Source organism: Onychostruthus taczanowskii, unplaced genomic scaffold (genome assembly GCF_017590055.1).
Source record: "Onychostruthus taczanowskii isolate IOZ18803 unplaced genomic scaffold, ASM1759005v1 scaffold17, whole genome shotgun sequence".
Lineage (NCBI taxonomy): Eukaryota > Metazoa > Chordata > Aves > Passeriformes > Passeridae > Onychostruthus > Onychostruthus taczanowskii.
The window spans coordinates 11,192,732-11,217,128 of NW_024498906.1; the positions used below are offsets into that span (position 1 = coordinate 11,192,732).

The window sequence follows — 24,397 nt, forward strand, 5'->3', positions numbered from 1 at the left end:
AGGGAGTTGTGGGCAGTGGCTCCATGTCCAGCTGCAGGTTTGGGATGAGGGCTGTTCCTCCGGGCTCCTCCTGCCTTGGTCCCGGGGCTCTTGCATGGCTTCCCCAATGACACAGATTTGGCCACAGACTGCATCTGTTTCAGTTTCTGAATTTCATATCTCTACTGCTTTCCCTGGCCCAAATGGCTCCCACGATGGACCAGGCAGAGGCAAGCATGACTGGAAAAGCATCTTTTAATGTGTCCATACTGAAGCCACCCTGTGTTGCTTACTGTGGATGCTGCACAGGCTCTGGGCCAGCCTCTTTTTGCACAACTTTTCTCTGAAGGAACTCTGTTGCTGTTTTACCTGAGTGGCATTCACACTCTCTGAACATGATTCCTTTGCCCAGGGTTTTTCTCCTGGGAAGCTGAAAGGCAGCTAGAGGCCTCAGAGAAAAGGGAAACAATTCTTATCTCATTTGCTTCTCCTGTGTTGTGCTCATGTGGAATGTGTTTGGAGATTGTTTACCCAAGGTGATTACTTAATTAGATTCTGGTGTGAGTTGTTTTGGCCAATCAGTGCCAAGCTGTGTTGGGACTCTGGAAAGAGTAATGAGTTTTCATTGTTATATTTTTAGCATTGAGTAAGTATCTTTTCTGTATTCTTTAGTATAGTATAGGATTCTTTAACATAATATAATAAAGTAATAAATTAATCTTGTGGTAAGATAGAGTCCTCCTCATCATTCCTTCCTTCATCGGTGACCCTGCATTTACAATACCTGAGGATTCATTGTTCAACTTTACTAGTGACACTGGTAGGGATAGATCAGTTTTCTTTGTCTGAATAATTACTTCTGCATTCCTGAAAATTATGTGCCTGCAAAACACTGTGATTAATTTTAATTGATCCTGAGCAGGTGCAGGGCCTGCCACTACCTGAGGCGGGGCTGCAGCACCCTGTGCAGGATTTGTCTGTACATGAATTCTTTCAGATGTGCTGCTGGTAACAAGCAGGCCAAGAGCTTTCCAAGTGTCCATCTCCCACCTATCCTGGCACATCCTGCCACATCATCACTTTGGTTTTCAATTTTCATCACCAAGCAGTGACAGGGTGTGATCTCCTAATTTCTCCTGAGCAATCTTTTAGGTGCTGCTATCTCTTACCCAGTTCCAAAGGTATAAAGTTCAAGGCGTATTAATAGCTCTGTCCTGTGCCAAGCCTACTCCAGAAGTGTCTGAGTCTTTGGGCTCTTTATACTATCAAAGAAAAGGAAGAGACAGATAGCAGGTGCACACCAGCAAGAACAACTTCCTTTGTGCTTTCAAGTGGCCCCCCCAGATGTTACCCTCTCCAACCTCCCAAATTCACAGATTTACCCAAAATACAACATCCACAAAAAATATGGTTTATTGGACTAGATTAAATGATGTCATGCTTAGACATTGTATTTGTATTAACAATGCTCTTGCAGAGGAACATAAAATGATACTTTTTTCCCTGTCTCTAATGAACTCTCAGAGCAGGTAATTCATCACGAAGGGCACTGGATACTCTCCAAGTCACACAGCTTTGACAGACTAACTGTGAGAGATCTTGCATATCCAATAATTGAAATACAATTTCAACTTTTTGCCTTGCTGAATTAATTCTGTGCTTTTGAGTTCTCTTGAAACTATGAAGAATTATAAACTATTAGAGCCTGACAAAGTTGATCAGATTTGTAACAAAAATACAAAGACAATCATTAAAAACCACACTGAAAGTCCTTTGAAAGTGAGGCCACATTATTTTTTACTCAGAGCATGGCTGGCAGCTAGGGAGCTGGAAGAACACTGAAAAAAATCCCATGAAGTGACATCAAACAGGTCAGATGAGTTTTCCTTTCTCTTTTCTTACCAATACATCTCTCCTCAGAGTACCATTGTGTCTGTGCAGTGGATATTGCGAGTTACATTCCTTTTTTCTATTTTTTTTTTTTTGGTCTTCAATGTTTATTGGCATTGTCACTCTCCAAATAATTTGGGTAATGTATTCAAATGTGACCAAACAATGCTGAATAAACTGCATTGACAGTGGTCAGGTTTTGTTTGTAAAGTTGTCCAGACCCCACTGAAAACAATACCCACCTCACAGGTATATTTACAAAACACTGCACCAGTTTCATGGCACAGATGGATTATGGATGTACTGCAACAAGCAATCACATCACTAAAATTTTAGATAAAAACCTGACTGCCATTTCTGCCCTCTCCATTTAACACTGTGGACAACAAAATAATTGGACAAGCAACAGGTTCAGTGGATCTACAATCAACAGAGAAAGACCCAGAGAATCAATACATTTCCATAATATGTTATATGTATTCAAACCAAACCCCAATGTGTTTGGATCCTGGATTTTTCTGTGCACACCAGATCCACTGAGTGACTCTTTGCATCTCTATCCTTGGAGGAATGTGGCATCTCCAACCTGAGGCATTCACAACCATGCACATACAAATGGTTTTATGCATATTCCACAGGAGACTTTTCACCCACAGGACAAACTAACAGTACAACATACTGAACAGGCTGTTACACCCTACTAACCATCATCTTGTCAATAAAATCCATTATGCTAATATACAATGAGTTTTTTAAAACATAAATGAACTATACTTGCATAAATGAATATAATTCATCAACGTATTCTCCAGAGTTCTTTATTGATCACAGAAAGAGCTGCAGCCCAGACCAATACCAAAACCAAATGAAATTCAGTCCTTCGCTGTAAATGGGAAAAGTCAAGAGCAAAATTAATTTCTGGCAGTATCACAAACCATGGACTACCACAAACTTAGTGGGAGAACTGGGATGGATTAGAATTGAGCAGCTGAGACCAACCAGCCATCTGGAAGTACCCCAGTATTTTGAAGCAATTGTAGATGAGGTACAAAAGAACAGTTTCAATACTGTTGCTTATGAGGAGTAATCTGGCAGAGGACTGGTAAAAAACAGCACTGAAGTATGCAAATATGTCACAAAATGTACTTCTGCTGGCTGAAGTAGCTAAATAAAAATTTATCAGTTTATTTAACTGATAATCCAGTTATCCTAAGAGAAGGTAATGAAGCAGGTTCACCCTCTCTCTTACAGGATCACAGGAATAACTGGCGTGAAGTTTCATGAATAACTTTGCTCTGGCACCAGGCTGTGCTTCCAAGCTGAGCTCTAATGTAGAGATCTGCTGCAAAGCCTTTGCCTCATTCACATAAGGAAAATTTCCAAAAAACTATTTCAAACCTTCCAATTTTATAAAAAAAATGTTTTATTTTAATTTACTCTTCCCCTCCTCCCTGTTCCCATTCAGATTACATAAATGATCTCTTGCAGCAATGCACCTCAATCTTTACCAAAGAAGCAAATTAAAAACAAAACACGCAGAGTAGTAATAAAATATCCAAATAAAAACTGAACTCCAAGAAATGCCAAGTGGACATCTGATTCTACATCAAAACCAAAACCAAGCTGCATGGGCTATAAAGTTTCACCCTGTACTGAGGGGCACAAGGCTTTCAGAGAGATGTGAACTACCCAAAGATGCACTACACCTTCTAGCTCACTTCAGTCCAGGCAGAGGTTCATGCACTGAATGAGGGCTGAGCTCTGGCTCAATGTGGTGCCACCAGCTGCTGAAGCAGAAAACCAGGAGTCCTGTCAGACCTTCAGGAAAGGCAGCAGAGGGGGCTGGGGGAAGACCTGGAAATAGCAAAGATTTCTCCTGCGCAAGAGCACGAATTTCAGTTCAGTGAAGAGAAGGAGCCAGCTCACAGTGTGACAGGCTGAAGCCAGCTTTGGCACTTGCATTACTGAAAATAATGGGGTGAGTTGTCCCCAACTCAGCAGGCAACCAGCTGTGAAAGTTTATTTGCACCAGTGAGCACTTGAGCAACAGCTAAGGGTTTCTTATCCCAGGGAAAGATCACTTGCTAGCTGCAAAGCTACCCAAGTCCAGCTGTTATTAAACAGACACACAAGGTAATCATTATTTCCAGAAGAATTAACAGGATGCCAAGGGTGGCACATGATAAATGACAGAGTAGAATTTTAAAACAAGTAGGCTTAAAATTTACATTGCCTTTTTCTAATTTAATCTCTGTCTAATGAAAGACAGTTTAACAGCATGAAGTGCAAGTTGTCTTACACTGGCTCAAAAAAAAAAAATCACTGGAACAATCAAACCCTGAACATTCCTTAATTAAATGGACAAGTCTCTTGGGAATGACATGGGCAGAGACCATACTTTTTGTAGACCAAACCTGAGCAGAGATTGGGTTTTGTTTCTTTTCTGTAAAAAGATAAAACAAGTATTTCAAGGTAGAGCTGAAGTGGTTTCAAAATAGCAATGACCCAGGTCATAATCAGAATTTTGTATATACAATTTGTATTAACTTAAAAAAATAAAGAAGTTCAAAATACCTCCAGAGAACATTCTAGGTTAGCAAAATGTCCTGTACAAAAGTAGGCCACATTTGTTGGTTTAAAAGAAGTCCACAGCAGTTGGTCTCTTCTTAGCTGACATAGTAAATGGTCTCTTCATCTGGGGCTCTTTTGCTGGGGTTACTGTGGGTGACTTCAGCACCCCATGACGAGGTTTCTGTTCAGGATTGAAAGCCACACGGGAGGGTCCTTCTGGGCTCACTAATATACTTTTGTCAGTCTTTTTAAATTCTGTTGAAAAACAAGTCAACAAGTTACAAAGAAATGCAACCCGTGCAATAACTGGGCCTGTCAATCAACTGTGGAGATTCCCAGCCCTAGAAGTCTGAGTCAGATCCTCAAGCCCAGCAAGGTTCAGAAGCCTTGGCAGAGAAAAGAGATGGTGGTGAAGCACATCTCTCAGCAGAGCCCCTTGGGGAACAGGGTCTGCTGCAATCCACCGTGAACCCTCCCCGTGGTTCCACAGACCACCAGAGACCCTGGGCCTTTTCCTCAGACACAAGTGTTCCAGCTATCCTGAAAAACACCACACCGGACTTTAAAAGATGACAGTGGGTAAGCAGTGTCTCTACTCTGACTGCTGAACAGCTCCAGAGACTCTTGGCCATCCCTTCAGCCAGCAGGGAGGCACCTATTTTTCATTTTGTTCAGCTGTGTTATATTAACATGAAGACATTTACCTAAATACATTGTTCTCAATTTGAACTTTACCTTTTGCACACTTCAGAGTTAAAAAGTAGCTAAATGAATACATGGAATATAATTGTAGGCTATGGAGCAAGACATTTATTTAACAGGGAAAACACCGCCTGCTTACAGAAGGGAAGTGACCTTTATCTACTCATGATCATTCATAAGCCACAAGCAGCCAAAATAAAAAGCAAACTTTGCTACTACAAAGTCTGATTTTCTCAGCATGTCAGCATCTTTGCCTTGGGAAACAGAAGTGAGCAATGAAGACTGTGAAGTGCATGTGTATCCAGAGGAGTTCTGCAAACAGGCAGTTCAGGAAGGTAAGTTCAAACCCTGCTGCAGCTTTCCACCCATGAAGCTCCTTCTGCAGGTCACTAATGCAGCACCCTGGAATTGCTCAAGCCTACCTGCAGGGCTGAATGTCCTAAACCTTACCATCTCTTTTGGAAAGGAACTTGAGGAGAGTTTGTAAACTAAACAAATAGTGAGACAGGAACAGAACCATCCTGTTTTAGAGGTGTTCCAGAGGTATGTGAGTGTGTACAACTTCCCCATTCCTCAGTTACCAGAGAGACAGTGGACAAACATACACATATCAGACTCACCTGCAGTCATGTTTTTATTCAAACCAAACGTGACTCTTTTGGAGCTGGGTGTCTGCAGTTTGTTCAACTATAAAGCAAAACAAAGACATTAAATAAAATAAGATTTTAGAGGCAATGCTTTGAGTTCTTTCACTTGCATCCACTGATGTAAAACAGCCTACCTCTTCCTTTATTTTGCTTAGAACTACCCCAATCCTCTGGCACTGACTGCTGCTAAGACAGCACTGTTTTCCTAGCCAAAAGCAAACATACTCCATTTGTGCAGAAATCACATACTCTCCTTAATGTCATTATGTAAGTCAACAACAAACAAGAAGATATTTGTGTTAAACAGACTGGCCCCACTGCACTCGGGCCTCAAACTGCTAAGAGGACTTGAAAAGCTTTAAATGTTAAAAAGGTCTAGAGAAGAGGGCAGACTTTTGAAGCCCTGCACTGTTTCCACTTTCCACAAACAAGAAACAGAGGCTCAAAGTCCCTTTGCAAGACTGAAATCAGTTTGTTTTTGCTTTCTTGTGAAATGAGCAGATCCAGAATGCTGTGTGTTCAACAAGAAGGCTGAAAGCAGAGGGGAGGGAGAAAGATTTCAGAGACCTCTATAACTCATTTTCTGAAATTCTGGAGCCACGTGTGACTCTGTCTACAGCATCAGCATTTCCAGTTATATCTGCTTATGCTGGGAGACTAACAGGGAGTGGAAAAGACATCATGAGTGATGAGGAGATTGCTTGGGAAGACATTTGTTCCCAGACTCAGCTACCCTTTGTGAGATGACCTCACCTGCATGGGTGTCCTGGTGGAAGAGATGGCGCTTCTGGCTTTCCTGAAGAACACTGCCTTTGGTACAGTTGATTTTTCAAATTTTACAAAATCACTTCCTGGTTTTGCTTTCTTTTTCTTTAATGGTGACAGAGCAGTACTGCTTTCCTGTCAAGGAGGGAAAAGGAAAAATGCTTCAGTACAAAGTTCTGCATTAACTAATACCTAGTACTGTGACCAGTCCTCACATCACATCAGTTAATCACCATGTTTAGCTCCCAGCAGGTAATTTTGCAATTAGCATGACTGAAAGCAGAAGTTTAAGGCAAGCTCTGTGCAGAAATAGGGAAGTCATTGCAAAGCACAAAAGGAAGAATTTGTAATAGATCTGCCAAGCCAAGCAGAGTGCAAACAAACACGTTTTCTCCATGTGGATGAGGATACTTTGCAACTGATCCATCACTCCTGCACACAAGTGATCGTTTTTTTTCCTTCACCATAAGCAAAAACTCTTCTGTGGCACCCCTGGATGAATAAGATAACTCATGAACAAACACAGCTTTGGGCTAAGATGAAGACTTTGAAGAAAAAAATGGAGAATGAAATCTGACTATACTTTCAGAAATTCAGCTATTGTGTAGTGCTACTGGTTTGCTGACTATAATTCACAGTTTTATGATAGTTAAAGCAATTCTTGTCTCCAGTACAAGGCAATTCTTAGGACTAGCACTGGCAGAGCTTTGTAACCTGCTGTCTGTGGACTGTGGTGAGGGGAAGTTCAGTTATGCTTCTCATCAACCTAGAGACATGGAATTCCAAAGGTATTCACTAACAAACTGTGGGAAATGTACAGCAGATATGGCCTCTTTTGATCTGAAAATCACTTCTGTTTCAAATAGAAGGAAAAACCACAAGACTTCTCGTTTTCTGAGTTGTGGAGACAACTCTGAAATAATGCTGATCTCGTCTGGTTTTTTCCCCTTCTCCTCCTCCTCCTCATTCCTCTGAATATTTGAAGCTAATTTTCTGGAGGTGTGTGTTGTCCTTGAAATCAAGAATCAAAACATGCCCCTCATTTCTGGGCATGAGGCCAGGATTACATAACTAAAACCAGGAAAGAAAACAACATGTTATTTCTCAAGCAATGAAAACAAAATTAGCACAGCTTAATTTCCTCTGCATTTGTACATTTTAAGCTTTACCCTGACCTCTTCTTTCTTCCATCAGTATTCTCCCTCTCCTCCTGACTCAACGTCCAACTTTCCTTGTCTCCACCCCTTTTAACACACACAACCATGTGGACTGAGCAAGAAAAAGCAAACGCCATAATTTCTTTGGGATTCCACATGAAGAGTGACCCAGTAGCCCATGTCCTGCCAGCCAACAGGCCAGTGCTGGGGTTGTGCTGCTGCCTTTCCCTCAGTCCTACACTAAGCTGTGCCAACAACTCCCATGAACTCTGCAGGAACTTCTTATCTTGAATCTGTCACAGGTCTTGGAACCTGTTGGTCAACCTGCAGCAAACTCTCACAGAAAGAGATGGGGGTGTCATAATCATATTTTCTTAGAAATTAAACTTTTATAGGCAAAGAAAAACCAGGTGTGAAACATGGAATATTGAAGTAGGAGAAAAAGCCAATGGTTCCTACTTTGGAAGCCCCACAGTGAGAGAAACGCAGTTTGAATAGTGGGGAGAGAGAAACCTTTTGGCTCCTCCCTCTCAGCACTTCATCAGCAAAACATAGAAAATGTCAGTTATGTTATTAGTGTTTAAGCAAAGTTTCAATATGAATTTTTTCTCCTGTGAAGGACTGAGTAGTTCTGTCTCCATATACAAGGCTGCACTACTTAGCTAATCCTACAGGTTTAAACATAAGTCAAACAGAAGTGAGCTCATAGGCTCAAAACATGAAGCTTCAACTCTTTTTTGTACTCCTAAACTCATCTGTGCTTTATCAATTTTTTTTCACCAAAGTAAGACTGTCAGCAACACTTCCAAGAATGTACCTAAACTCCTGAATGTGTTAGGGTGAATATGCATTGGAAATGAGCAGTTAAAAAGAATTTCAATAACAGGAGAGGGAAGAACACCTGCACTCTCTTTTTAGCCACACTATCAAATCTATACAGTGCAAAATGGTTTTTGATTCTCAAATCACTGAGAAAAATCAACACTGTTCTACCTATTACAAAGAAGAAAATGGGGGTGCAAGGCAGAGAGATCAAAAAAATAGGTTGTTGTCAAAATGCAAGGCATACATTTTTGAAGAAGACGACGTCAGACCTTCCTAGTGAACAAGCACAGTGTTGTGTTTATAAAAAACTGGACCATTCATAAATGTGATCACACAGCCTGATGACATTAAAGGTCACAGTGTCATATTCTCTATTCCAAGGTTCCAGTGTCTATTCCCTTCCCCAAATCCTTTCCCCAGACAGTCCTATCAGTTTTTTTAAGATAGAGCAGTGAGCAAACAGAAGAAGCCACTCCTGGAATTGCTGTGGGCAGCTTCACAAGGAGCTGATCCTAATCTTGTGTGCTGCTGCTGCAGAAGGAATGTTCCATCTTCCCATTTCTGTTTTGCCAAAATATGATGCCCTTTGTGAGCATGCTCTAAAGCTCAAACAGAGACCCAGTGCAAAGGAATAATTAACCCAGACACCAAAGGAAAAACAGACAAAAAAAGACAACCCCATTTTGCCCCTAACATCCCATTTTTCAGCTAGATGGGTTCTTCCAGCTGAGTGGCTGGCACAGGATTTAGTGTCATTGTACAGGAGGATGTGACACTGTAGCAGTGTGTGGATTTCTGGGGAATCACATTCTTTTTTGGTGATAATGCATGATGACATCAGCAAGCAGCCCATGCAGCCCCATGCTCAGAAAGCTAAAGCCAGATCAGAAAATGAGCCTGCCAGTTCCTGAAGCAGGCAGAGAAAAGAATGAGATGTACATACCACCTTCCTGTTTTTCTTGCATACAGTCTCCAGAACTCCATTGGCTTCGACAGAGTTTAGCACCTCTTTCACTTTTCTCTTCTTTTTCAGAGTTGCTCCATTCTGACTGGAGACTTTCATCCCTTCCAAACCAACTAACTTTGTCTTCAGTGTGACCTTTTTGGAGGGTGCAGATTCAGCCCCTGCCTTTCTTGGCAGGGTCCCCAGCAAGCCTTCCTTGCTGGGTTTCAGGTCATTTTGCTGCACAGGGGGATCCCCATTGACCAGGACAGCCCCTGCTTTCTGCTTCTTTTTCACAGCCTTGGAGGGTAACAGAGTGACAGAAGGGCTGACATCCTCTGCTGCACTGGCAGTGGCTGGTCCATTCTGACACGCTGGTTTTGGAGGAACATTCTGCACTTTTGGATTCATTTTCTTCAACTGCCTCTTTTTACTCTGTTCTGCATCAGTCAGACTGTTCTGCACACAGATACTGTGATTTTCTCTGGTGTCAGTTGCTACATCTGTGGTCTCACTAGCCTCATTTACTAGCAATTTCTTTCTCTTCCTCTCCTTTTTATTTTCTGGCACCTTTTCCTGGCTAGAAGCATTGGATCCAGATGTTTCAGCTTTTCCCTCCTCACAATTTCCATCAGCTGTTCCAGAATCAGCACTTGGGCTGTCCCTCTTCTTCCTTTTTTTCCTCTTCCTCTGGGGAACTGATGGCACCTTCCCACTTGACAGCTCTTCTTTATCCTCTAAATGTATCCCAAAAAGAATGCCATAACACACATGTGAAACACAAAGGTACTTACAACAACTGAATTCTATTCTATTTTTGTTCTTTTATTTTAAAATAGGTGCACCATTTTCCTGTTATCAGCCTGCACAACAGGTTTACTGTTACAGTTGCTCAGGACACTGCAGTCTGATGACGCCTGGCCTAATTAATATTTTGCTAATTTTGCCTTGTCACAGGTAAGATCTAAACCATTCCCTGTGGCAACCCTATTTTTCATAGCAACATCCCTAAAAAGAGTTATTATTACCCACCTGTTAAGCCCATCACAAGGGCAGCTCAGGGGTTCAGTATTCCAACATCCCCAAATTCTTATATTCTAACACTTTTCTTAAGACTGACATGTTTCTGCTTTCCTGCAGTAAATGCACCTGCTCAAAGGAGCAACGCAAACAGCTGCTTCCAGTTCTGCTTTTGACTGAAATTTTTGAGGTGATGCTTGCCTCAGAATTAGGAAGAGAACTCCCCCAACTTTCAACAAGAACTGAATTTCATATTTAACCTTCATCACAACAGGATACAGATCAGCACATCCTGAGCAGTAGTGTTGCCTTCCTCAGAACAGCTTTTATCTGACACTTTGCCAAACTGCACAAGTCACTGCAGAGTGTCTGTCTCCCAGATATTGATCTTGCCTTACCTTTTACTTTTTCCAGCTCATTTTGCTGCCAAGGCTTGACAGCTTTTTTCTTTCGCTTTCGCCTACCAGATTCATCATCATCATCTTCATCTGTAGAAACATCTTCAGGAATATCTTGGGGGAAGATTCCTGTTGAAGAAGGATAAGGTCTCAGAAAACAGAGAGTCCTACTTCTATGAATAGTTATGCTGCGCATATACAGCATAACTCCCACAGAAAGAAAAAACTCCTCTTTCTCTACACAAATTAAAGCAAAGCACACGACCCACTCCTATTTGTTTAAGCAAAAATAATCATCTTTCATTTAAGGACAAAGTACAGAGTTGCTCAAATTGTGAAAGGAATTTGGCCATCTCCAAAATATGTCTAATGTGTCTTAATGAGATTTTAAGAATCCACAATACCCCCCCAATACAATATTCTTGAAATGCACATCAAAAAAAGAGGAGAAAAATAATTCCAATACACACTAAATGAGAACATTATATACAATTTAATGGAAAATAACTACTGTCTCTGTCTGCTGCTCAGTCCTTACCTTCTGCTAAGTCCTGGAACCTGCAGGTGAGAGGAAGGGAAAAAAGAAAAACCAAAACTTTGTTACTCATTCAGTGCCAATAATAACACTAGCAGAACAGCATCACTGCACTTACTATGGTTTTGTCAAAACAGGAACAACACATTTTTGCATAGGAACTTACAAACTCCCGAAGAAATCCACCTCAGTAACCTCCCTACTCAAAACAAATCACTGAAAGTATTGAGAAAACAACAGTGTAACACTTTTCCTGCATCTGTTCCTTGCCCCACATCCAACCTATTGTCCCATCCTGCAGTTCAAACCCACACTGTGCAGATAAACAACTGGCTGCAGCTGTCTGGTGCCAATGGAGAACAGCATGACAATGGTGCCAGGTCAAGACAGGTTGGGCAGAAAGAAAACCAAAGTAGCTTAGGACAAGGTGTATTTCAGCAGAACTCACTTTTTGACCAGCTTGTACAGCCGCTTTCTGTTCAGGGAAGGTGTATTTTTCTTGCTTGCAAATTCGAAGATTTTGTCAGCAACAGCCTTGTAATCAAACTGTTGGAGGAAAGTATATCACAGCTGTTCTGAGTTTATCCATGCAAGATAACCCATGCAAGATTTGTGTTACAAATATATCAAGTATTAAGTTCAATAGGTAACTTGTAGAGATACACATCTTGAAACAGACACCTCCTTTAAAGCCCAAATGTTTTCCTCTGTTGAAATTCACACCCCCTTCACACACTGACTTGTACAGATGGCTGCTTCATTAACAGTACAGCTGAACTTGGTATCACTTTCTCAAACGTTCCTAACCTTAATTCTTACTCAACAGAGAAGCCAACCCACTTCAAAACGCCCATAAATATTTAGCTAAATATCATTTTTAAAGTGTGGCATGTCCTAATTCTTGCTTAAAAGCCACAGATAGGTGAAATGTATCCACCTGCATGTGTGTTTGATGGGAGGATCTGTCAGAATCACTACACTGCACTGGCCCTGGGTTTAGAAAACCCAAATTGTAACATATTACCCTCTCTCCTATGTATCCCATCATACATGTTCAATGGAAATTAGGCTGATTGCTTCCCCACCCTCACTGACTTGGCTTTTAGCACACACATTTTTTAACTCTTGAAACAGGAAGGGAGGAGCAGAAAACAGAAGGGAGAGAGGAAAGAGGAATTTAGACATGGATTTATTTAATTACCACTCACAGAACACACATTACATAAATACCACCTTACAATAAATCACGAGATTAAAATTTTCGAACATGTTTATCTATTAACACACTTTATTTCTGCACCTCTTGAAAGGGATGAGGAAAAAAGGGAGCAAAATATCAGTAAGAGAGCAAAAGAGCCACAAACCTGAAGAACAGTCCCGATCCCATCGTCAGCATTTTCACTGATATCCTCTGTGTTTTCAGCATTCTGTGCTGATTTTCTTGATAGACATTTGTCTGCTATTATAGAAAAAAGACTGAATATTAATGCTTTGTCTGAGTGACTCCAAAAGAACAAGCTTTATTAAGCACATCTGAAGGGAAGACAGGAAAACACAACTAGTCTCACTACACCCTGAACATGCATTTGATTGGTTGAGAGCAGAAATCAGAAATGTATTTTCAGGAAACAGGCTCTTCCATCCTAGCAACTCTTACCAGGGCAATTTAGAGTTACCTTTGGTTTTAAGCATCTCTTCATTTTCCTGTTTGCCTTCTTCAGAAACGTTCTCCTCATCGCTGTTGGTACCCAGCTCCTTCATCAGGTCCTCGATGGCGAAGGGGGACTGATCCACGATCATCTCAAAGACACCGGTGGCCACAGCGTGCAGCACACGCCGACTGTCACAGAGAGCAGGGTGAGCCCAAAGGCAGAGCATAAACACCCTCCCTCCCATGTTAAAAATGTGGGAACTTGAGGGAAAATGGATGAGAAAGAATGTGGAAGAGCACTGAGCTCTTCAGATGATGAAAGTGAACCTGCTACTCCCTAAACAGAAATCCTTTAATCCAAGCAGTGTCCTGCTAATGTGCCTCTCTTAAATTTCACTCTTCATATGCTGACCTATATTAGACTGCAAAGGAGCAGCTCAGCTGCTCAATGCATTAAAAAATTAAAGTAACTGGACAAATTAATCAACAAAGTTTGATATAGCTCTTATAAATCCATGGAGACTATCTATGGTTTTGATAAACACAAGTTATCCTCAAATGACTGTGCACATTGCTGGTAAAATACCCTTCTTTCTCTACATTCTGAAATTGTGATTCTTTGATCCATTTATTACCATATTCAGAGTTTCTTCATTCTTAAAAAATATTTATCCTTTCATCAAACTTACTCCTTTGATTTGGCAGCAATTTTGCAGAAAGGTTCGATGAACTTGAGATTCTGGTCTGCTGTGAGCTGTTTGATTGAAAAGAAAAAAAAAAGTGAGTACAGAAAATGCTGTATATGTTCACTGAAATTCCTTGAATATTGGTGTTTGTACAGGAATTGGTATTGGGGGATCTTCTTTAACAGTCTTTCAGCATATTATCTAATTCCAACTGGCAGAGGTATCCAGGGCCTTTTTGTTACCACTAACTTCCACATATTCCCTGGAAGTACTATCAAACCACTGACTGCCTTGCAGACTTTATTCTGCTGAGTACAGAAATACAACAAAGTTTCTTACTTTAGACGAGGAACCATGAGGCAGAGAAAGCTCAAACAATTTTGTGTACTTTCCCACAGGTCTGTAGCAGACAAGAATAGGACTTGGGTTTCTCTTAACTGGGCTGCTTGCACCAAAACCCTCTCAGCTACAGTAGAGATAAAGACCCTTCCCTTTAAAATATAATTTATGAGCATCATTTGTGATTTCAAATAGTCTGGGGGACTCACTCCCCTCTCCAGGCTCCCGCTTAGCTACAGTTGTGTGACTGTGGAGGCCAAAACCCTCTCAGCTACAGTAAAGACCCTTCCCTTCACAATATAATTTATGAGCATCATCTGTGATTTCAAATAGTCTGGGGGACTCACTCCCCTCTCCAGGCTCCCGCTTAGCTACAGTTGTGTGACTGTGGAGCTGCAGAAATTATTTGGGCTCCAATTCTCTGGTGCAGACTTCATCTCTCTTGAGCCACAATCCAGAACCTCAAAACCTGCAGGCAGGATTGGTTTGAATACTGACTGCAAGGAATAGGAATGGAAAAGTGCTGAGAGCTTTGTCCATTGCAAGGAGAAATATCAGAGGCCAGAGGCAAGGGGAGGTAACTGAGGAGGAGCCTGGGATAAACATGGGGCAGCAGGAAGGGTGGAGGGACAGCAGAGATGCTCCTTGGCTTTGTTGCTGCAAAACTCTGCCCCACTGGAACAGCAGCCAAAATTAAGGGCCACAAATTAACTGTCACAGCAAGACACAGCAGAGCAAGACAGATGTCACCAGCAAAACAAACATCTGGATGTGGGGGGTAAACTGCACAATGCACGGACAACAAGAAGCAAATATTAGACAACTGTGAAGGTTCAGTTTCCTCCTCTATTTAGGTGCTACACAACGAGCCAAGAGCAGGCTTTATGTCAGCCTTTGCAAAAGCAAAGACTGGAAAACATGCTCACACAAGGAAAATTACACTGAGTCCCCTCTGAAACAAAGAAATGAGAATACTCTAACTATTTTATTGCTATTTTTCCAACCTCAATTTGGAGCAGCATAGTAGTACTCAGGAACTTGACAGAAACTACCATATTCCCACTGTCAAAGACATGAACAAAAGCAAAAGCATAACTTGTGGTAAGTCACTTTCTTCATGCTTACTCAGTGTTGTTATATTAAAAAACATTAAAAAGTAAATAACTAAAAATTAAATTTCCTCTAAGATGCTTCATGCCACAGTTAACGTCAATCAGGAATAAAATTACAAAGTATTTTCTAACCTCCTTTGCACCAACTTTAGCTAATTCATCCAGATAGATATCAATGAAATGGAACTTTATCCCAGTGGGAGAATTGCTGTCTGGGTCCATAATTTCTTTCATTAATAGCTGCAGCAATGGTTCAACTAGACTGAAAAAAACAAAAAATAGGAAAAAAAATAATGAGGTATTAGTACTCAATTGCTCATGTCTTGTTTGCCTTGAAAACAAACTCTTGTCTTGAAAACAAACTCTACTTCTTTACAGTTATGGACAGCTACCCAATTTGAATTTTTTCCTTTTTTTTTTTTACCCTGTGGCCTATCATTGCTGTCTTTCAGGAAAATGAAGTTTTGTGTATTCCAAGCTTTGACCCTGGCATTCTTTAAGACCTGCTGCAATTTTGCCCAGAACAAACATTTCCAGGCCCAAAGAGAATTCAAAACACTGAAAACCCATAAATGTTCTTTCAGTTTTACTTTAATACACCTTTCTTCAAAAGCATTTTAAAAGACAAGAGGGAAGAAAGTCATGCTAGGGAGCTTCTTGGCTCCACTCAGGAGGGAAAGGCAGTTCTTGAGCTCCCTCACTCTGCAAAGAAAGGAATCATGATCCTCTCTTCCCACACTGCCTCCTTCCAGTGAAAGACGGAGGCCAAAGCCATAAGAAACCTTGTCAGAAATCAGTTTGGGTGACCATGTGTGTGGGAAGAAGGGCTTCAGCTTTATCAAACCTCCTCCCACACCTTCTGCTCCTGTCAAGCAACATCTTCATCTCTTCAACCTGAGGGCATTTACCCTGTGCAAAATTAAGGTGGAACAGCAGGGATGGGATGTCCTTTAGCTCTGCATTCCTTTCTGTTTCCACAAAAACATGCCTGTGTGCATCCCACATTTCAGAGGGTGAGAGAGAGAAAGGATAACCTTAACACTGGGTTATCGAGCACTTTCAGTGAAAAGATTTAAATCTCTTCATCATTTAAAGACAATGAGCTTAGAAGTGGCAAGAGCTCTAGACAGAGCAAATTACTGCAATTATTTGCCTTTTAATAGAATATGGAAGAAATACAACCAAAAGCACTGAGGTTTACAACAAACAGGAGGTTAGTTTGCAATTAAGGGGTCCTGTCTTATCAGAAGAGAAGTCACCATGATTAACCACAATAAAATAAACACTTTAAAAAGAAAGTCAGAGCCAGTCAGAAAACCATCAACACAGAAAAAAATTCCTTTTCTGTATTTTCTGGGATGTAGGTGCCCTGTCAAGTCTCTCTGTAGCTGGTATTTCATGGACAGCTCTTCTGGCTACATCAGAAAATGAAATACATTAAATAGTGTATTTAATTTAATAACGTGTAACACATTACTATGTTTCTAAACAAAGTGATGTGAAGAACAAATAAGCCTTAATATTAAGACTTCATGACAGTGGCATCTATGGGAAAGAAGGATCTATTAAATGAAAATATATTTGAATACAGACATATTGAATACAGGTCTATTGGGTGACTCGTTTATGATGCAACAACATTCAGAAATCTGCTTACCCCTCATCCCATTCATTTCTTTTCAGCACTTCAAAGGATTGCCTCAAAATCAGACGCATCAGCTGCAAAGCACAAAATCTGTTAAACATGTTGTTTATGAAAACAGGTAAAGGAGCCACTGTGACTGTAATATGAACAGATTTCTTGGTCAACCTCTATAGCACCAAGTGGAAGCTGCCTCACATGAATGTTTTGACAGATTGTCTGTCATGTAATGCAACAGAAGGGTGCTGTGAAGCAAAAAAGACAACAAATTATTCTCTTATGCTAAGCACAAAACATCCGTGATCATTTCTACTATACAGCTTTCTCTTGATTCACATCCCTGATTTCCTCATTAAGTACTGCTTTAATCTAAGAAAAGCCACAGCTTAAACTGGACTCAACAATATGGGACAGACGATAACACTAATTATTTAATGTACTTGAAAATTGCACTAAGATACAGTCACATATAAACCAGCCATATTCAGCTGGCTGGTTTACATGTGACAAGTGAAGTGAAAACACTTCACTTACTGAAAAACTTCTATCTGCTAATATTGGGAAAGAAAACCACCAGTGAATGTGCTGCAATTAACTTCTTTCAAAGAAGAAGGTAATGGGATTTTGTTCTTTATAAAGGTATGCCTTTTAAGATTTTACTTCCTGTTTTAAAATTCTGTTTCCTATAGAAAAAATTCTGACTACTGAATGTACTACAGTGGATACTTTACTGGTGGAAAGTTGGGGATCTAGTGCACAGTCATAAAAGTCTTTAAACAGTCTGATCTAAACTACTGATGTTGATACAGGGTCCTGTGAGACAGTATTTATATTCCAGTATAGAAATCCATGAGAAAAATCACTATGTTAGAAGGGAAAGCACTTGAGCCCAACACAAACTGTGCTGGCTTTTAGGTTCACACAGTGGTGAGAGCAAGCCTTTAAAACAAACATCTCCTGCAGTGTGTCAAGAAGATGATAGCTTGTCTTCTCTAACAATACACACCAATGCCTGTGCAGACAGAGCTGCCTTCCAGCACACCAGCACCACACATTTTCTAGGAGAAAACACCACCAGAGAGGTATAATTACCTCTTATTAATTACCTATGTTTAATAATACCACCAGAGAGATATAATTACCATGTAGTACTTGTCCAGCCGCAGATTGTCAATCCCGTTCCACTCCCGGTTCATCGTCTGCCAAAATGTCTGGATGAACAGGTGCCCTGCAAGGGAGCAAGGAGAGACACCTGCATGTGTGGCACAGTGGGCTGCTCTGCTGATCTGAAAGGGTCTCAAGAAAGGGATGCACTTCCCTAGGATTCTCCTAGAGACAGGGACAGAGCTGTGGGAAGACAGGCTTGACACTGCCACAATAATCAATTAAACTTGAGAGCAATACAAGAAAAGGCACACAGCCACTTTTTAAAGCAAGTTTAATTACAGGGACAGATTTGTATCTATTTTGTGTTATATACACACAAGCTTGAGCAAAATATCTATTCTGCACCCGTTTCTGCCCAAGCATTTTTGGCATTGGCTGAGTACTCATTTTCATAAGCATTTTGAATACCAGTGGCTTAATAGCTTATGCAACAAGGCTGGTTTTGAGCAGGAAATACACAGAACAGTCTATGCAGAATGGAGAAGTAAGAGGACAAGTTTGTTGTGCTATCTGTCCTCAAAAATCTCACCTGTATCCCACTGAAGACACAACTCTTCTGCAACAGCCAGAAAAAAATCTGCAGCTGCTGCCTTCCCTTAATGGAATCACATTGACCAGTTGGATAAAAAGGAAAGAAAAAACCACCAAAACACCCCCTGTCTGTCTGTCTTTATTCTGGCACTGTGATAGTGGAACCACCAAAGAGGCAAGCACCCTACAAAGCACTAGGTAATTAAATAGTACTTACGAGTCTCTGTATTCTGAAACACGTGGATAAGCTGGGAGATATTGGCTGCAAGTTCCTCCTAGAAGTAAATAAATATAGTTAGTGTAGCATGTTTTAGTGTTTGGTCTCCTCACTAAACATATGACCAGCAAACAGCAAGAAGTATGAATTTCACGAAACATCTCTCAAAATGAAAAACATTCTCTCAACATCTGCTTTAGCACTGCAGTTATCCTTGCACTGGTAGTAGGTCAGCTGGAAGAGAAGTTTCAAAGGTACCAAAACCTGTCCATTTTACCAGATTTCTGCACAAACCATCTTTCTGACAGCACACAAAATTAAATTAGGAGGAGAAAAACCCCATGTATTTGAATTAACACATGATGCAAAACTTATGGGGCACTGCTCTCATACAGGTCTCTGTGGAGGGGTGTGAGCTGTGTGTGAGACAAACCTTGTTCATGCAGACAAGTGAACTGAAAATTGAGGTTACTGAGACCTGGTACTCCAAAACCAGTACCTTTGGAAAGCAGGGAGACAAACTAGTAGAAGTTGACAAAAATATGCAGTAGGGACAAAGCTGTTAGTAGAGGAAGTGCTACTGAACTAACAAAGGAAAAGGAAGGGTGGAACTTTCACACTAAAATCTGCACAAATGTTGTCGCTGCAGTTAAGGGCAACCTGCTGTTACAGTTTTAGTTACACAAAATCAACATTTCATGAGGCATCTATTTTAGCTCCCCTTCTGAAAGGTAAACAGCTACACCAGCCCCTCAGAAGGTGACTCCAAAAATGATCTGTTCATGTTCAGATCACCGAGTTACAGTCACCTCTTCTGCACCTGCCATAAATGGGCTGCAGGGGAGGGGGAAGAAATGATAATTTCCCCCATTCTAAACTAGTATGTCCCTAGAGTGTATTTTAGAGGGACCCCCTCAAGCAAATAAAAACTCAGTTACTATACCTGAAGCAGAGGTTTATCCTGCATCCACATACAATAGAAAAGGCCCTTCCATATTTTCAGCAGTTCTTCCAGACTGAAGCCACCTACAGTACAGAACAAGTCTGAATGAAAGGAAAAAAATACCAAGATACCAAAATATTTTCATGCAGTTCCCTCTGCTCTCTGCTTTCTTCTTTGTTTTTGTTATTGTTTCTGGGTTGCTCCTGTAAGCACATTAACTGGAAGGCAATTTGCTATAGAACAGTGATAGAAACTGTAACCTTCTACCTTGTACTGAAACAACAAGAATTTCAAAGCAATCACAGGTAAGATGAATATCAAGATAATTCTGATAAATGCCTCTGGCATATTTTTAACACCAAGTCTGAAAGAAATTTTTAATGAGAGTATCAGAAATAGTTTTACAAGAAACATGATATTTTTTATTTTGTTGTTTTTAACAAGTCTCACTCTACCAATAGTTTTACTCCTTACTAGGGGTTTGTTTTGATAGAATAAACTTATAGCAATCAACACACTTATTTCTACATTAAACTTTACAGTCAAAGAGCCTGATCAACTACAATGAAAGTTTTTCTGATAGTTAGTCTTGGGATGTAGTAACACCTGAATTTTAACAGCAAAAAAATATTTTCACATTCCAGAAGTAAAGTACTACATAGAAAGTCACTGATACCTGCTCAAGAACTGGGTTTTTCATTACATCAGCAAAATTTATGCGAAGTAAAATTGTAACAGTACATTGTTACAAGGCAGCTACAGTGACCTACTACAGCTATTTTCAAACTATGGCCTATTAAATACTCCCAAGAAATCTCATGAAAAAGCACTTTGAAAAGGGCATCATCTTCAGAAACCTCAAATTTGCTCCAAAAAGATCGCTGTCTCAGGGGTCTGCCAGTCAAAAAGCCTGAGACCCAGTGCAAGATATAAACTGTGCACCTTCTCTGTGGACCAAGTCATTTGAAAACAAAATTCATTCAGACAAAAACACCTGCAAACACATTAGCTCTGCTTGCGTGAAAAGAAAGGAAGTGAGGGGATATGCAAAATGCTATGAAGGAAGCAATGTGTCCAGTAATATTAAGCATTAATTATACATTTAACTTAGATTTGACAGTACTGTTACGATAAAATATGAAACAAATTGATTCACTGATTTAAGATTCATTGAAATATTAAAATTAATAACATTTCTTAAGGGGATTGTATGTGACATACTGAGTGGTAAGAAGCAGTTTTAACCTCACAGGCAGCATTAACCCTAGAGGCATCACCAGCTACCTATAAATGTGGCTCAGGAGTTCACAGAATTTAATCATAGCATTATTCAGGTTGGAAAAGACCTCTCAGATAATCACTGCAAGGCCATCACTAAACCATGTCCCCTAGTGCCACACATCTACACATCTTTTAAATCCCTCCAGGGACAATAAGTTCACCACTGCCTTGGACAGCCTGTTCCTGTGCTCTGAGGGAAGAAAATACAGACTTTCATGGGGTTTTTTTTTCTTTTCATACACACAGGGCTTTTTTAAAGTGTCCTAAGCAGTCCTGTGTCCATTTGACATAATTTTTTTTTTTGCTTTCCATACACACAGGGCTTTTTTAAAGTGTCCTAAGCAGTCCTGTGTCCATTTGACATAAGACTCTGACCAAAAAATAAAGCAATTTTCTTATCCCAGTGCCTCAAGAGTAGTTTCAAGATTGTGTTTTCTGTTGTTCAACTTTATGTGCTGTCCCCAGCCACAGCTGGCAAATAAAACCCACTAAAGTAAGGTTATTTTAAAACTTGAATGCATTATATTAGCAACCACAATGCCCAGAACTGAAGGCTGCCTATACCTTGAACCTATCCTGAGAAAGATTTTGGCTTTAGGGCTTGAATTGTAGCTGTCCCTGTGCACAGTAGCTCTGTTCTGTGTATAGTGGAGCTGGGATGAACATGTTACAACCACTCAGAGCTACTTTAATGCAAGCTTTGCCAGCCTTTCTCACTGGGAGTTGGGCTGCTTTGACACTGCTACCATTGAATTTGTTACAATTTTTCATATTCTAGATAATTGTAATTAATTGTAATTAAATTGTGTGGACCAGATCCACACAGGCACATTTCAAACTTATAAATTGGAAATTATATAAGTTGGAAATTATATAAATCCCTTAGAGATCCAGGCCCAAGTAAGTGCAGCTCTGTCAGACAGCAAACTCCCCCAGCAATCTGCTCTTTTTTACTCTAAGTAATTTCTGTTTACTATTCTTTCATTGATTCATTTGGTAGTTCAGTGCTCTCTAAGAGTTTAACTTCTTGCTGAAAATTAAGAGCTCTGGCTCTTTGAAGAAGCTCCCTCAGCCTTAGCACAGAGCACACAGAGCAGCCCTGTCCACCTATAAAACACCTGACAGCTCTGAACATCAGGTGAACTCCAGCACTTCTGCCAAAAGTCAGCACATTCCCAACTCCTCAGGTCAGGGCATCTTACCTGGGCTGCCTGATGTGTGAATCCCTCTCAGAACATTGGATGGGTATAATAATATATATTATAATATAATTGCTAATTCATAAATAACTGCTAATAATAGATAACTTTATATACTTTATATATGTAACTTTTTATATAATTATAACTGCTAATTAATAAATAACTTTAAAAAAACCCTCTCTCCTGAATATGCTTTCTCTCCAAGCCCAAAGAAGTTAAATCTTTGTTTTAATACTACCAGTTTGGATAGTATCTAACAGCAAGCAAATCTGAGAGCTCTGGAAATTAATCACCCTTGGTTCCTACTCATTTGCATTCCATGGTGTGCTGATTTTAACATGCAAAAGGCTCGCAGCCCAACTCAGCTGTGGCTTTTCCTTGTGGTTTCATGATGTTTTACAGCAGTGCCTGAACCTGCAGCCTCTTCCCTCAGTTAGGGGCACCCCTGTCCTTCCTGTGGCTGCTTCCACAAACTCCAAGGAATCTGCACTTTGCAGTGAGATGCTCAGAGCACTGCTGAACACACAGCCCCCCTCAGAAAGTCTCCAGAGCTAAAAAATAGAAAGTGCTTGGGAGGTACAGGATGTACACCATCCTAGTCCCCAGGCAATCCCTAGATCTGTGTTAACTGCCAGGAATGGGATAATGCCTGTTTGGCTCCCTGGACTGACCCCGTAAGGCTGTTCTGGGGGACCTTCCCTCTGTCACACGTGGCTAATGGGTCAAATACTACTTGGAAAGGCAAGAAACAATATTCACTTTACAGTGAATACAGGAAGTCACAGAGGTCCAACCAGCACTCCAGTTTAGCTCTTGAGGTCAGCTCTAGGCTGGTTCCCCAAAGCCATATACATTATGTATTCTAACATAAAAAATATAGATGTAATATACAATAATAAATAATTTAAATATATAATAAAATAATGTATAAAGCAGCTTATAAAAGATATGTTTTATATAAAAGAAATATAAAGAAATATATAAAAGAAATATAAAATATAGATTATACATGACATTATATATATTATATGTAATATGAGGTATAGGAATAACACACATCCATGTGGAAAGTGTGCACATGAGGCACTTTCAGGCACAGGGAGATTCAGACTGGCCTTGCCAGCCTCAAACAGGCTCCAGGGACATCACTGAACTCTTAGTTCTAAGGTGCCAGTATACAGCTCCAAACAGAATTTTTGGAAAAACGTAGAAAAAAAACTCTTGATACCATGAAGTGGAGGTAACAAACGGGTTACACAGAATCAGCTGCAATTACACACGTGCTGAAACATAACTTAGCTTTCCTCGATTCCCTCCGATTCTCCTGAACATCAGTCATGGAAACAGACCTCATAGAAACAACAGAAGACTAAACTTTATGCTGCATATACCAGATTGTTTCCAGCCTGGATATTTTCAGCACATTTACTCCTTGTTCCTTGGGACCGAGAGCACACGAGCCATCCTGCTCCCAGCCCGGATTTGTTAATGCTGCCAGCGAGACCCTCCCTCGCTCCAAGCCCATCCTTCCCGAGCCCCTTCCCGAGCGAGGATCCACGAGTGCCTGGGCTCCCGGCTGCTGGGGCAGCACCGGGTAAAAGAAAAAAAAAAGTAATAATTAAAAAAAAAAAAAGGCAAAATGTAAAGTGAAATGGAAAAAAAAACAATCCCGAGAGGAAGCCGCGAGGAGGCGTGCCGGGCTCGGGGCGCACACGTGGTGCTTCCTCTGCTCCCCACGCCGTCCGGCCGCCGGGGCCGCCGCTGCCCCCGCCAAGCACCGGAACCTGTCCCTGTCCCTGTCCCTGTCTCTGTCTCTGTCTCTGTCCCCGTCCCCGTTCCCGTTCCCGTTCCCAGCCCGGTCCGCCCCGGTCCGTACCGCCGGGGCGCTGGGTCCGCACGCCGATGTAGCCCCGCAGCTTTTTGAGGGCGCGGTCTCGGATGCGCTTCTCGTTGGCGGCCAAGCGCTGCGCGAACTGCACCTCGGGCGGCTGCACGGCCGCGGGAGCCATGGCCCGACCCCGTCCCTGCCCCGCTGCCGGCCCGGTCTGACCGCGCCGTGCCGGGCTCCGCCTGATGCCGTCAGCGACGCCGGCTCTGCCGTCACCGCGGGGAGGCGGAGCGCGGGGACGGGCCGGGGCATCGCGGAGTGCCGGGGCATCGCGGAGTGCCGGGGAACTCTTTACAATTAAGCTAA

General features: G+C 41.2%; 1 protein-coding gene across 1 annotated transcript; it reads right to left on the reverse strand.

Annotated features, from left to right (window-relative positions):
- Positions 1-1,374: 1,374 nt before the first annotated feature.
- On the reverse strand, positions 1,375-24,292 carry RRP1B (ribosomal RNA processing 1B). Its single transcript, XM_041399824.1, has 16 exons — positions 24,080-24,292; positions 19,721-19,803; positions 18,778-18,835; positions 18,005-18,090; positions 16,878-16,939; positions 15,353-15,482; positions 13,773-13,837; positions 13,109-13,272; positions 12,797-12,891; positions 11,881-11,978; positions 11,436-11,455; positions 10,898-11,026; positions 9,480-10,216; positions 6,543-6,689; positions 5,763-5,829; positions 1,375-4,695 (listed from the first exon to the last, which is right to left on the reverse strand). Exons 1-16 carry the CDS (start codon positions 24,210-24,212, stop codon positions 4,505-4,507), a joined length of 2,265 nt encoding a protein of 754 aa, XP_041255758.1. The 5' UTR covers positions 24,213-24,292; the 3' UTR covers positions 1,375-4,504.
- Positions 24,293-24,397: the final 105 nt, after the last annotated feature.

Coding starts and splice junctions, on each gene's coding strand:
- RRP1B (XM_041399824.1), bottom strand. CDS start 24,212: ATGGCTCCCGCGGCCGTGCAGCCGCCCGAGGTGCAGTTCGCGCAGCGC. Junction 11,456..11,880: donor CTGTACAAGCTGGTCAAAAA/GTGAGTTCTGCT, acceptor TCTCACCTGCAG/GTTCCAGGACTTAGCAGAAG. Junction 10,217..10,897: donor TGAGCTGGAAAAAGTAAAAG/GTAAGGCAAGAT, acceptor GGATACATTTAG/AGGATAAAGAAGAGCTGTCA.